Genomic DNA, 12,976 nt, shown 5'->3' with positions numbered 1-12,976 from the left:
TCTGTAAGTTCACAAATGGTAGTTTTGGCAGAAGCACTGCATGCAGGGAAGGCAAATCTGTATCCTGAGTATGTGTTTGTTCCAGTAAGAACAAAATGGTGCCCTTTCCAAGATGAAAGTGGCCCAATGTAATCAACCTGTTGCCAGATATTAGGCTGATCACCTCGGGGAATGGTGCCATACTGGGGACTGAGTGTGGGTCTCTGCTGCTGGCAGACTGAGCACTCAGCAGTGGCTGTAGCCAGACAGGCCTTGGTGAGTGGAAGTCCATGTTGCTGAGTCCATGCGTAACTTCCACCTCTGCCACCATGGTCACATGTTCATGAACCCACTGAGCAATGACAGGTAGAGGCTAAGGAAAGAGGCCGACTGGTAGCCATAGGTCACCCATCCACTTATCATTAAAATCCTTCTCTGAAGTCACCCTCTGTTGAGCATTCACATGTTACAAAAGTATCTTCATGTTTTCCACCCATTCATAAAGTTCTATCCACATACTTCTCTCCCAGACCTCTCGGTCACCAATTTTCCCATCATGTTCCTCTCAAGTCCCTGACTATCTAGCCAAACCACTGGCCACAGCCAATGAATCAGTATACAAATGCACCTCTGACCATTTCTCCTTCCAAGCAAGATGAACAACCAGATGCACTGTTCAAAGTTCTGCCCACTGGGAGGATTTCCCTTCAGCACTGTCCTTCGGGGATGCCCCAAAAAGGGGCTGTAGTGCTACAGCTACCTACTTTGGGGTGGTACCTGTATATCATGCAGAAGCATCTGTAAACCAGGCCTGAATTTTCTCTTCCTCAGTAAACTGATTCTAGGCAACTCCCCAAGAGGCCACAGCTGCAAGCAGGGAAAGAGCAGGTAATGTGGCAGGAGTGGGGGGCCATGGGCTTTTGGGCCACTTCCTCATGTAACTCACTTGTGATTTCAGGGCCTGCTTGAGCCCGATGTCATATATACCACTTTCATTTGATGACAGAGTGCTGCTATGCATGCACAACTCTATGGCTTGGTGCAGACAAAACCCAGTTCATGATGGCAAGTCAGCTCTCATGGTAAATTAGTGACCCATGGTTAAGAGTTCAGTCTCTACTAAGGCCCAGTAACAGGCAATAAGCTGTTTCTCAAAAGGAAAGTAGCTATCTTCAGAGGATGGCAGGGCTTTGCTCCAAAATGCTAAGGGACTACACTATGATTCTCCTATAGGGGCCTGCCAAAGGCTCCAAACAGCATCTCCATTTGCCACTGAAACTTACAGCATCATTGGATATGCTGGATCCTAGAGCCCAAGTGGCAAAACAGTTGTGCAGCAGTGTGAACTTACCGCAGAGCCTCCTCTTGTTTCAGCAACAACTCAAAACTAGCAGCTTTTCAGGTCAGTCAGTAAATGGGCTCGAGTACTACACCCAAATGTAAAATATGTTGCTTCCAACATATTTTTTTGGTTGTAAGAGGTACCAGACGCAACAGCTTATACTTCACCTTAGAAGAGATATCTTGACATGACCAACACCGGGGGTCTAGAGGAAGAAGGCCAATAGGTTGGAAGGTCCATGAATTTTTGTAGGATTTCTCTCCTGCCACCTGACATGCAAATACCATATCAGTAAGTCTAGAATAGTTTCTTGTTCAGTGGGTCCAATTAGCATAATGTCATCAATATAATGGACCAGCGTCTTTTGGAAGGGAAAGGCAATCAGGGTCCCCAAGGACTAGATTATGATATACAGTTGGAGAGTTGATATACTCCTGAGGTAAGAAAGGAAAGGTGTATTGCTAGACTCGCCAGATGAAGGCAAACTGTTTCTGGTGGTCTTTAAGAGGTACTGAGAAAAAAGCATTTCCCAGATAAAAACTTGCATACCAGATACCAGCAATGTGTTGATTTGCTTAAGCAATGAAACCACATCTGGAACAGCACGTGTCACTGGAGTCATCACCTGTTTAAGTTTATGATAATCCACTGTCATCCTCCAAGATCCATTTGTTTTCTGCACAAGCCAAATAGAAGAGCTGAATGGAGACGGGGTGGGCATCACCACCACTGCATCCTTCAAGCCTGCACATGAAGCCCTCCAGGAATGTAGTATTTTTCTGATTTACTATTTTGCTGGGTAGAAACCATTCCAATGGCTTATGTTTGGCCTTTCCTATCATAGTAGTGCTTACTCTACAAGACAGAGATTCTGTGTTATTCTGCCAGTTTCTGAGTACACTTATTCCAATTATGCATTCCAGAACTGGAGAAATAACCACAGAATGGGTTCAGGGATCCACTGAACCCACTGTTAGATGGACCTGAGCTAAAACTCCATTGAAAACCTGATCAACATAAGCTCCTACTCTGACTGGTGGACCACAGTGAAATTTTGGGTCTACTGAAATTAATGTCAGTTCAGAGTCAGTGTTGAATAATCCTTGAAATGTCTCATCATTTCCTTTTCCTCAATGCACAGTTACCCTGGTAAAAGCCTGTAGTTTTGTGGGGAAGGCTGGGAGGAAAATTAACAGTATAAATTTTTGGCAGGGTAACAGCATCTTTCTCCATGGGGATCCAGCCTTCCCTTCATTCAAGGCATTCTGGGTCTGCAAACGGTCTCAAGCTTGGGAACTGAGAGGCCATAACTATCTGTTTTTGTGATTCAAGTCAGACTGTTGTTCACTTGACCTAGAACTCTTCTGCTTATGCAGATCAAGTACGAATTTAGAAGACTGCCCATTTACTTCACTTCTAGGTATTCTATTATCAACTAGCTAATACCATTGGTCTCTGCAAGTCAGAGTATTCTGATTACCGCTTTGACTCTGTTGTCTGTTACAGCAGCCATACCCACTTTGTCTTTGGCAACTCAGTGCTGCCACCTGGCTCATGCCAACCCAGAATCCGATCATCCCCACTGTGCTGAAAGATTCAAGCTCAGTGGAAGCAATTCCCACAGTAATAATTGATCTAGAGAGAAGAGTGACCACAGAGCTCTTCAAGGATGAGATGGAGCTGCTTTTACAAATTTATTCATCACAGTCCTGGTGAAAGGTGTGTTCTCTGGACATTGATAAAAATCAGGCCAGTGCTTGCTTGACCAAACAATTACACCCTATAACCTAGCCAAGCAGGTCTTACATAATAAATCCACTCTAACATTCCAATGTCTCTAAGTCTTCAGTCCTCTCACCTACATTTTATCAGGGCAGTTGTAGCATTTCAACTTCAGGTAACAAAGGCAACCTTTTCATCCACGTTTCAACCACCTCCCCAAACAAACTGTTAGAGCCCTTTCTAAGCCCTCAAAAGCGACAACACTGAATCCAGAATCTCTGCTTAGTGGGCCCACATCAATAAATTCAGCCTGACCCAACTTCATGTTCCTTACTATTGTCCCACACCTTCAATATCCATTCCCATACATATTCCCAACATCTGTCTATATAAATTGGAAAAATAACACAGTTCTTTTGGAGTGGGGTGCACTTCCTTGTGGGTCAATGAATTCCCCAGGAGAAGCTGGCTGGCTAAAGTAGTGATAGAAATCCTTCTTTCTGACTGCTGAAAACATCAGTTGTCCCTTTAAGACCTTCAGTTAATTGGACGAGTCTTCTCTAATTGCTGAAGGCAAACCCCTTTGTTGATTATAGATGTGATCAGCCATAGACTATTGATTTAAATCCATGAAATAAAAATCAGGCCAGTGCTTGCTTGACCAAACAATTATACCCTATAATCTAGCCAAGGTGTCACATAACCTTAACCATCACAGGACATTTCCTGACAAGATAAACTATATCAAAGGAACCATCAATCACAGTGGCAGCAGGCAGAACTATTGCCGTACATTCAGGAAAAGGCACAGACTGCACTGCAACCACATGTACAAAGTGAATCCTGATGGCCAAACTATCCACTGCGTAACAGATGTCAGATATGTGTGTGTGCTTTGTGTAATTCCATCCTTTGTGGATTTAGATAATATGATGGGTTGAACTGTGTTCCTTCAAAAGATACGCTGAAGTTCTAACCCCTAGTACTTCAGAAGTCGACCTTACTTGGAAATAGGATCTTTGCAGATGTGTTCAAGGTAAAATAAGGTCATGGTGAATTAGAGTGGGACTTACTCCAGTATGACTGCTGTGCTCATAAAAAGAGGAGAAGAGACAGAGAGAAGGCAGCCATGTGAGGACAGAGGCAGAGACTGAGAGATGCATCCACAAGGCAAAGAATGCCCAAGGATGGTTGGCAAACACCAGAAGCCACGGGGGTGGGCAAGAAAAGACTCTCCCACACGGGCTTCAGGGAGGGCATGGCCCTGCCAACACCTCGATTTCAGACTCCTAGCCTCCAGAGCTGTGAAACAATAGATTTCTATTGTTTTAAAACAGCGATTTTGTGGTACTTTGTTATGGCAGACCTAAGAAACTAACAAAGGCAATAAATAATTATAATAATACCTAGTGATTTTTATAAGGAATGTATTCAATAAATACTTGCTGAAGAACTAAAATTTACAGGTTAATATACAATAAAATGTTTTTGGCATATTAAAAAGCAAAGAATTTTTTAAAAAGCATAATGCCCTACTTCAAAGAAAAGAAATCCTCTTCTAAACAGTTTTCCTGGATCATTTGATAAAGGATATTTTTGAGAGGCAAGTTTACTTTCCATATTACCTTTCTGTATTCAAGGTTTTTAAACTTTCAAAGGGTTGATGTATATTGTTAGTAAAAACAAAGTGTTCAACATTTTCTGGAAACACTTGATAAATACAGTCTGTTTCTAAACAAAGAAAAAGTGATAGTTCTTAATGAAAATAATTTCAATAGCTTGAAAATGACAGATACAAACCTTGAATCATATCCCCAATGCATAGCATAAATTTTAGCTAGGTGACCCCTCAGTGTACGTCTTGTTCGCATTTGTATTCGACCCACAGAGTCCATATTTGATGTGATCTTTAGAAAGCAACAAAAATATTATTCTTTATCTTAGGCATAGTTCAAAAGGTACCTTAAAACCAGAAACACTTAATTACTAGGGGAAAACGTACAGACATAAAAGAATCATAATAATTGAAGACAATGTAAGAAATTCTAAAGAGTTGTTATGGGATCCACATGTTCAAAAAAGAATAAAGTATGAATTATCTAAAATTATCCTATTTCCTATTTTAGGTGCGAATATCTCCTACAGAATATGAACTAAAAAGTACAGACAGAACTCTAAACTTTATTTATAAGCTAGTCAAAAAAGTATAACAGTAGAGGATCAAAGAGTAAAACATTTTTAATTATCTATAAGAAAGCTAGTTTTGTATTTACATAGCAAATAAAATATTTCCTTAATATGATCACTATTGAATTAATGAAATCTTCCTAAGAGTTAAATAAGAAAAAAAAGTTTAAAGTTTAAATAGAGCACAGAAAGAGGAGTCAAAAACTACTCGAAAAGTATACACTATATTTACATGAATCTACATATTTTATAGCATCTAATTTCCTACAGATCCCTTAACAAGTATGCTGAAAAAGCACTTTTACTGTAGCATTTTGTTTTCCTATCAAGATATTTTCACTTGACTTTTAAAATTAAGTATTAATAAAAAGAATCAATGTAATCTGCATTCATGTCAAGCTGTTCCATGTGAATTACTGAAGTGAACTGAGGAAACACAAACTTTACCTGAACAAGCGTGGCATCATTACATGCTTTCCTAGCATCCTGAAATAAAGATGATAACAATACACTTAGACTTGGAAAGCTCTATATAAGGTAATACAATGTTTTTATTGAAAAATGTAGATTTGCAAAAAATAATTTTTGTATAATTTTCTCTGTGCCACATCATCTTTACTTATTGAGATAAAATTTATCTAACATAAAATTCACCATTTTAGCCATGCTAAAGTATACAAAATTAGGTGGTTTTTATTCTATTCACAATGTCTTGCAACCATCACCACTATCTAGTTCCACAACACTGTCATCACCCAAAGTGAAACCCCATACACCTCCCAATCTCCCTCTCCTCTCATCTCATGGCAACCATTAATCTACTTTCTATAGATCTGCCTATTCTGGACATTTCAAATAAACGGAATCATACAATATGTGATTTCTGTGTCCCACTTCTTTCAGTTAGCATAATGTTGTCAAGATAATTCTATATTGTCGTTTGTATCAGTACTTCATTCTTTTTTATGGGTGAACAATATTTCATCGTGTGGTTATACCACATTTTGTTTATCATTCATCAACTGATAGACATTTGGGCTGTTTCCACTGTTTGGCTATTATGAACATTTATATATAAGTTTTCGCAAGACCAAATGTTTTCAATTCTCTTGGAGTCGAATCCTTGGGTCATATGGTAACTCTATGTTTAACTTTTTGAGAAACTCCCAAAATGTCTTCCAAAATGACTGCACCATTTTACATCCCCACCAGCACAGCATGAGAGTTCCAATTTCTCTACAACCTCACCAATACTTGTTATCACTTGACTTTTTATTCTAGCTTTTTAGTTGGTATGACGTAGTATCTCATTGTGGTTTTGATTTGCATTTTCCTAATGACTAATGATGTCAAACCTATTTTCTTGTGCTTACTGGCCATTTGTATATCTTCTTTGGAAAAATGTCTAAGTCCTTTGATCATTTTTAAATTGAGTTGCCTTTCTCTCACTGAGTTATAATAATTCTTTATATATTCTGCATACAAGACTATCAGAAAGATCTGCAGATTTTTTCCCTTTTCTATAGGTTTTTTCATTTTCTTGATAATATCCTTTGATGCACAAAAGTTTTAAAATTTGATGACATCCAATTTATCTATTTTTTATTTTGTTGTTTGTGATTTTGTTACTGTATTTAAGAAATCACTGCCTAATCCAAGGTCATGAAGATTCATTATCTACAGTCCCTTCTATGAGTTTTATAGTTTTAACTCTTACTTTCAGGTCTTTGATCCATTTTAAGCTAATTTTTGTAAGTACTGTGAGGAAGGAGTCCAACTTCATTCTTTTTAATGTGACTATCCATCCAATTGTCCCAGCACCATTTCTTGAAAAGACTATTCTTCCCCCACAAAATGTTAAAAATCAAATAACTACATATAGTTATATTTGATACAACCCACCCCCTTGTCAAAAATCAAATAACTATAGATTTATGGGTTTATTTCTGGACTCTCAATTCTATTCCTTTGTGCAAATATATTTTAATTTTTGATTAAGATGCTTTCAAAATTGCATCCCCTGAATAAAAGTGAACTAGGTTGATTTTAAAAGCCCATGATATTCAGTTATATTTATTACTAAGCTTCAGCAGGAAGCAAGAGTTCTGAGTTCCCTTCTATTTGTACTGCCATCTAAAAGTTGAGGTGATAGGAAGGGTATTTATATTATACTCTAGATCACGTCAGAAATACAGAAGAAAAATAACAGTTCTTTAAATGCTTTGCAAATAAATCATATATAGATGCTAGTAGAATTACAAAAAATTTTAGATCTAATATGACAAAAGCATGATTATCTCAGGAAAATAATTTTATGTAATAGGAAAACTTTGAGTGGCATCTATACTTTTATATTTAAACAGCAGAGTCCCTAAATGTAAACAGGTGTTTATGTCTAAACATTATAACATAGCCTTCCAAAGAGACCTGAAATTTTTATACAAACTAGAGGGAATTATCAAAACAAAGTGGAACATAAATGATCATAACAAAACAACAAAGATATTTAATTAGAATCAAAATGTTTAAAACTAAATTTATTAGTTAATAAATTTAGAAGCTTCATAAACATGGAAAAATCAGAAGCACAATTAATTCTTCCTGCTACACTTAAAACAATTTTTTTTCTTCACAAAGGTTAGGAGAGATAGTATCCTCTACAACTTTATTTTTCCCTATAGTGCCAAGAATACTCCTGGGCAAAGATAAGTCTACCAATATTTGTTGAATAAATGTCCCCAACGGACAATTTGTTCCAGTCAGCCAAGGGAAAAAATGCCTGCTTCAGCTTGCAGCAAAGACTGGATGGAAAATTTGATCTTTCTGGCTGCCCTTTCAACCTATTTATAAACACTTAGAATTTTTCTCTGTAAGGGTTCAAAAGTAGTTGCACAAACATATGATTTGATTCTCTCATTCTTAGCCAAACTGTGGGTTTGGAAACCTCATTTAGCAAGGAATAATTTAGCCCACTTTCCTACAATGAAAAGAATTTCCAGAAATGACCATAAAGGCCTGAGCCATGTTCCAAAAATGGTGGAGTTGAAGAATAAATTTTTCAAAAAGTTCTCTGATTTCAAGCTTTATAAAAATGAACTAACACTGTTCAGGTCATCTTTTTTTATTCAGTCATTCAACAAAAATCTATTAATTAGTCACTACATGCCAGGCACTCTTATAGGCACTATGAATTTAGCAGTGAATTAAAAAAATCCTTTCCCTCAGAGAGATTATATTAATAATAAGAAGTATATTTTAAAAACTGCAAATGTAAGTTATTGAACTAAAGTGCAAATCAGTACCGAAAATTAAAATGTCATTTTGGGATACAAGAATTCTACAAATACCTTACCAGTAGTTATTTGCAAGCTTACAATATGGAAACATTCCATTCACATTGAGAACTTACTTTCATGAACACTATTATTTCTTATACAACTGAAAATAAAAGAATTATTCCCAAGTAAAGGCTGAATTCTATACTGTTCACAACAAGAAATACAAGACCTAATACTGATAACTTTGTGCAAAAGAAAGGTAACAAATTTCTGGTTCCAAACCAAAGAGGTAACAATTAGGAAAGAAAATAAAATCTATATATATATTCTCTTTTTGTTCCTTTTTTAAAATTTAAAATAAATCATTTATTGCATCAAATATCACAGTTATATTATGCCATGCATTTACACCATACTTAGGTAAAAATATACTTTAATTATATTTCTAGAAGGGTCGCAGAAAGAAAGGAAAGAATGAAGGAAAGGTCTCAAATTAGCGAGAAGAAAAGTACATGGTGTTTTTATACATGTGGTTACTTGAAAACACGAGAGGGAATGATTCAGGGAGCACCTGCACCATGACATTGTGCTTAGGATGATGGCGAGATACAAAGATGATCAAGACACAGAATTTTCCATCGAAGTACATGTAGTAGAAGGAAATGTGCACAAGGAACTGTAGTACAAGACAGGCTGCAAACAGCCCTGAAACAGAAGTACAAGGTTCCACACAAATAAGGAACAGCCACTTATGAGCACTGGGCTGAGTCCTTCATACGGTTTTCACTTAATCCTATCACAAATCTATAAAACAGACACTGGTATTTTCATTTTACAGAAAAGATACCAAGATTCAAATAGTTAAGAAACTTGCTCACAGCCAGAAAATAACTAAAAGGTGAAGCTAATACACTTTCCATTATGCCATGCTGACTTCCAATAAAAGAAAGGGAATAAATCCAAGTTTATTAGTTTCTTTGGCTGCTCAAGCAAATACCATGCAATCAACTGGCTTAAACAATGGGAATTTAATGGCTCATGGTTTTGAGATTAGAAAAAAAGTCCAAATCAAGGCATCAACATGGCAATTCTTTTGGCCCAAAGACTGGCCATTCTGTGTCTGGCTGCCAACAATTCCTGGTCCTTAGCTTTTCACATGGTAGAGCACATGGCAGTGTCTCGTGGTCTCTCTCTTCTCTTATGGGTTCCAGTGATGTTCAGCTTCTGGCTAGTCCCTCTGTGGCTTTCTTTATCTATGCTTGAATTTCATTCCGCTTATAAAAGACTCCAGTAATAAGATTAAGACGCATCCTGATTAAGGTGGGCTACCCCTTAACTGAAGTAACTTTATCAAAAGGTCCTGCTTACAATGGGTTCACACCCTTATGAATGGATTAAGTTTAAGAACTTGTTTTTCTGGAGTATACACAGCTCCATACAACCACAGGGAATAATCTGTCTGAAAAAGTTTTTTAAGGGAAGATAAAGACTGAAAGGAGAGGACTTTAAGGAGCAAAACTTGAGCAGAGGTGGTACAATTCCAGGCAAAGAAAACAAAGAAGGCAATGAAGTAGGAAAAAACAACACATTTTCAGGGAATGGCAACAGCCCAGTACAGCTACAGCACAGGTTTCAGGGGAGTTAGGAAATAAGGCTGAGAGGTAATGCAGCATTGGTGACAAAGTGTGCTGGTTTGACTCTGTTATGCATTCCAGAAAAGACCATGTTTTTTTAATACATTCTTGTGGGAGCAGACTTACTGTGGGTGGGACCTTTTGGTTAGGCTATTTCAATTGAGATGTGACCCAGCCCATTCAAGGTAGGTCTTAATCCTTTACTGGAGTCCTTTGTGAAGAGGATAAAAGACAGTTAAAGGCCCAGAGAGCTTAGAAATACCCAGGAACATTTGGAGACAGCTCTTGAAACCAGAACCAGGAGAGAAGAACCAGCAGACATCAGCATGTGACAGAGGAACCCTGGATGCCAGCAGCCTTTCCTCAGAGAAGGTATCTTCCTCTTGATGCCTTAATTTGGAATTTTCATGGCCTTAGAAGTGTAAATTTGTAACCTAATAAAACCCCATTGAAAAACCCAACCCATTTCTGGAATATTGCATTCCCACAGCTTTAGCAAACTGAAACAGAGAGCAAAGGCTTTGGAATCAAAACATATCTGCTCTTAATACTGGATTCAGTATTTACTAGACATGTTACCCTGGCAAGTTAATTAATCTCACTGAGCCTCAGTTCCTCAACTACAAAATGAATGATTATCATCTCCCTCAGAGTTGCTGTGGGGATTAGATGAGATGGGCATGTGACCATCTGCTTGGCCAATCAGTTGCTCCTGCTAAGTATCTGGAGCAAGAGGCACAACGAAGGCAGAAATGGCGGAGAATTCGTTCTGATGGTGGCAGTAACACATAATTCACAGATTAGTCTGAAGCCTGCAATGATCAGATTAGTCTCTGATCATTGCAGGCAAAATACACCTCTCCTTTGACAGCCTTGTTCAGATACCTAAGGTATCAACAGCTCAGATTTCTTATTCACATCCAAATCTCTACTGCCTATCACAGATCTGATACAGAAGGGGCACTCTAACTATTTACTAAAACAACAACACAACACAAAAGTACTGTGAGTCATCTGCATAAAAATATTCCGAGTCATGGAGATGGATGAGATGAGACAGTGAGAAGAGTAAACATCTGTGGATGAAACTCAGGGAAACCAGCATTTAAAAGGTAGATGGAAGAAAAGAACTCAGGAATGAGACTCATCTGAGAGGGATGTGAGGGAAGCAAAGGAGGAAACATAAGCTTAAGGAAGGAGAGGATCAACAATTTTAAAAGCTGCACAAAGTCAAATAGGATGTGAACTGCAAAGAAACTGTTGCTGATTAATTCCATCACTGGTGTTCCTTAAGAGAGTGGCTTCAAAAGAGTAGTAGAGACAAAATCCTCTGACAGTGGAGTGGTAAGAAACTGGAAGGATAGGAAATAATAGATTCCTCTTTTTAAAATTTTGGTACTAATGGGAAACTCACTTAGAGGGAAAAGGTAATCAAAGAAAGTTATCATCTTTCTATCTATTCATGTTTCTGATGGGTGGAGAGAATGAGGGCAGAAAAGGTGTCAACATACTTCCTTAAACAGAACAGTCGGAAGATGCAAGTGAGTTAAAGGGTAATGAATGGAGTGAGTATCCATGAGGAGTGGGATCCTTCATATTGAAAAAAGAATTTCCTTTGGAGAGGAGGAGGGGAGGAAGAGAAAATGTGAAGTGAAATTTATTAGGTTAAAAGATTTCACATTGGGTGGCGTAGACCTTCATGAGTTATATGTTGAAAATATCTGCTATAAGAGATGGGGGAAGTTGAGGGAAAAAGGGAGGGAAGTTTAAGGAAACTAGAGAACACTGATAAAATATGGTATGAAGCGGGATGAGAAAGAAAGGCTTTAAATAGACACCGCTATTAAAAATTCAACTACTGCTTCAGGTTCTCTCTCCTGCTGCCCAGGCTGCACCATGGTGAAGAGCATGAGCTGTGAGAGTCTTGGGTCACAGCCGGCAGCAACATGGACACCCAGACAGGACTCAATGTCCACTTAACATGTTAAGAGCCAATGACATTTGAAGATTATCACAACTGAAGATAAAACATTTCCAAAATTATAATTGTCTCCATTTCACATGCAGAACATTCAAGGCATATAAAACCAGCTTTTGTAATACCATCAAATTTCATTTGAACTCCTGAAGACAACTTTTCTCCTGATTTCAGGCACATTCTTTAGGAGAATATGTCATCATGGTGGCAGAGTGAGACACTCCAGGGTTCCATCTCCCACAGAATCTATAAGGAGCCAGCAAAAACCAACAGAACCATCTGTCTCAGAACTCCAGAAAACAGCTAATGGGTTAGTTAACTGAGCACACACTGAATCAAGAAGAAATCAACCTAATGGTTGATTTCCTAACATACAGACAATCTCTGTCATAACACTAGCAGAGCACGAACTTAAGGAACAGACACCTGGTGGACTAAATTCCAGAGTTAACACATTAAAATATTAAAATGACCATAATAACTGAAATTAAAAATTCCCCAAAGGAGTTCAACAGGAGATGGAAGTTGGCAGAAGAAATAATCAGTGAACTTGAAGATAAGACAATTGAAATTATTCTGTCTCAGGAACAGAAAGAAAAAAGAAAGAAGAAAAGTGAAAAGAGCCAGAGAAACCTGTGGGACACAATAAAGCATAAATTACACGCAATATGGAAGTCTCAGAAGAAAAATAGAGAGACAGGCAGAAAGAGAATTTGAAGAAATAATGTCTGAAAACCTCTCAAATTTAACAAAAGACACAAATATACACAGACAAGTTCAACAAACTCAAAAACAGAAGAAACTCAGAGATCTACAAGCAGACACATTATAATCAAACTGTCCAATGCCAAAGGTA

General features: G+C 37.9%; 1 protein-coding gene across 1 annotated transcript in view; it reads right to left on the bottom strand.

The window, feature by feature from the left end:
• GNB4 (G protein subunit beta 4) overlaps window positions 1-12,976 on the bottom strand; it is a 110,700-nt gene that overhangs the window by 39,895 nt on the left and 57,829 nt on the right. Inside the window, exons 3-4 of the mRNA XM_037840136.1 lie at window positions 5,678-5,716; window positions 4,844-4,950 (exon numbers count right to left, since the gene is read on the bottom strand). Coding sequence (XP_037696064.1) covers window positions 4,844-4,950; window positions 5,678-5,716 — 146 coding nt within the window. The remainder of the gene's footprint in view (window positions 1-4,843; window positions 4,951-5,677; window positions 5,717-12,976) is intronic.

Source organism: Choloepus didactylus, chromosome 1, assembly GCF_015220235.1.
Source record: "Choloepus didactylus isolate mChoDid1 chromosome 1, mChoDid1.pri, whole genome shotgun sequence".
NCBI lineage: Eukaryota > Metazoa > Chordata > Mammalia > Pilosa > Megalonychidae > Choloepus > Choloepus didactylus.
Note: the sequence above shows the minus strand (reverse complement) of the source record. Positions and strands in the feature narration are given on the sequence as shown.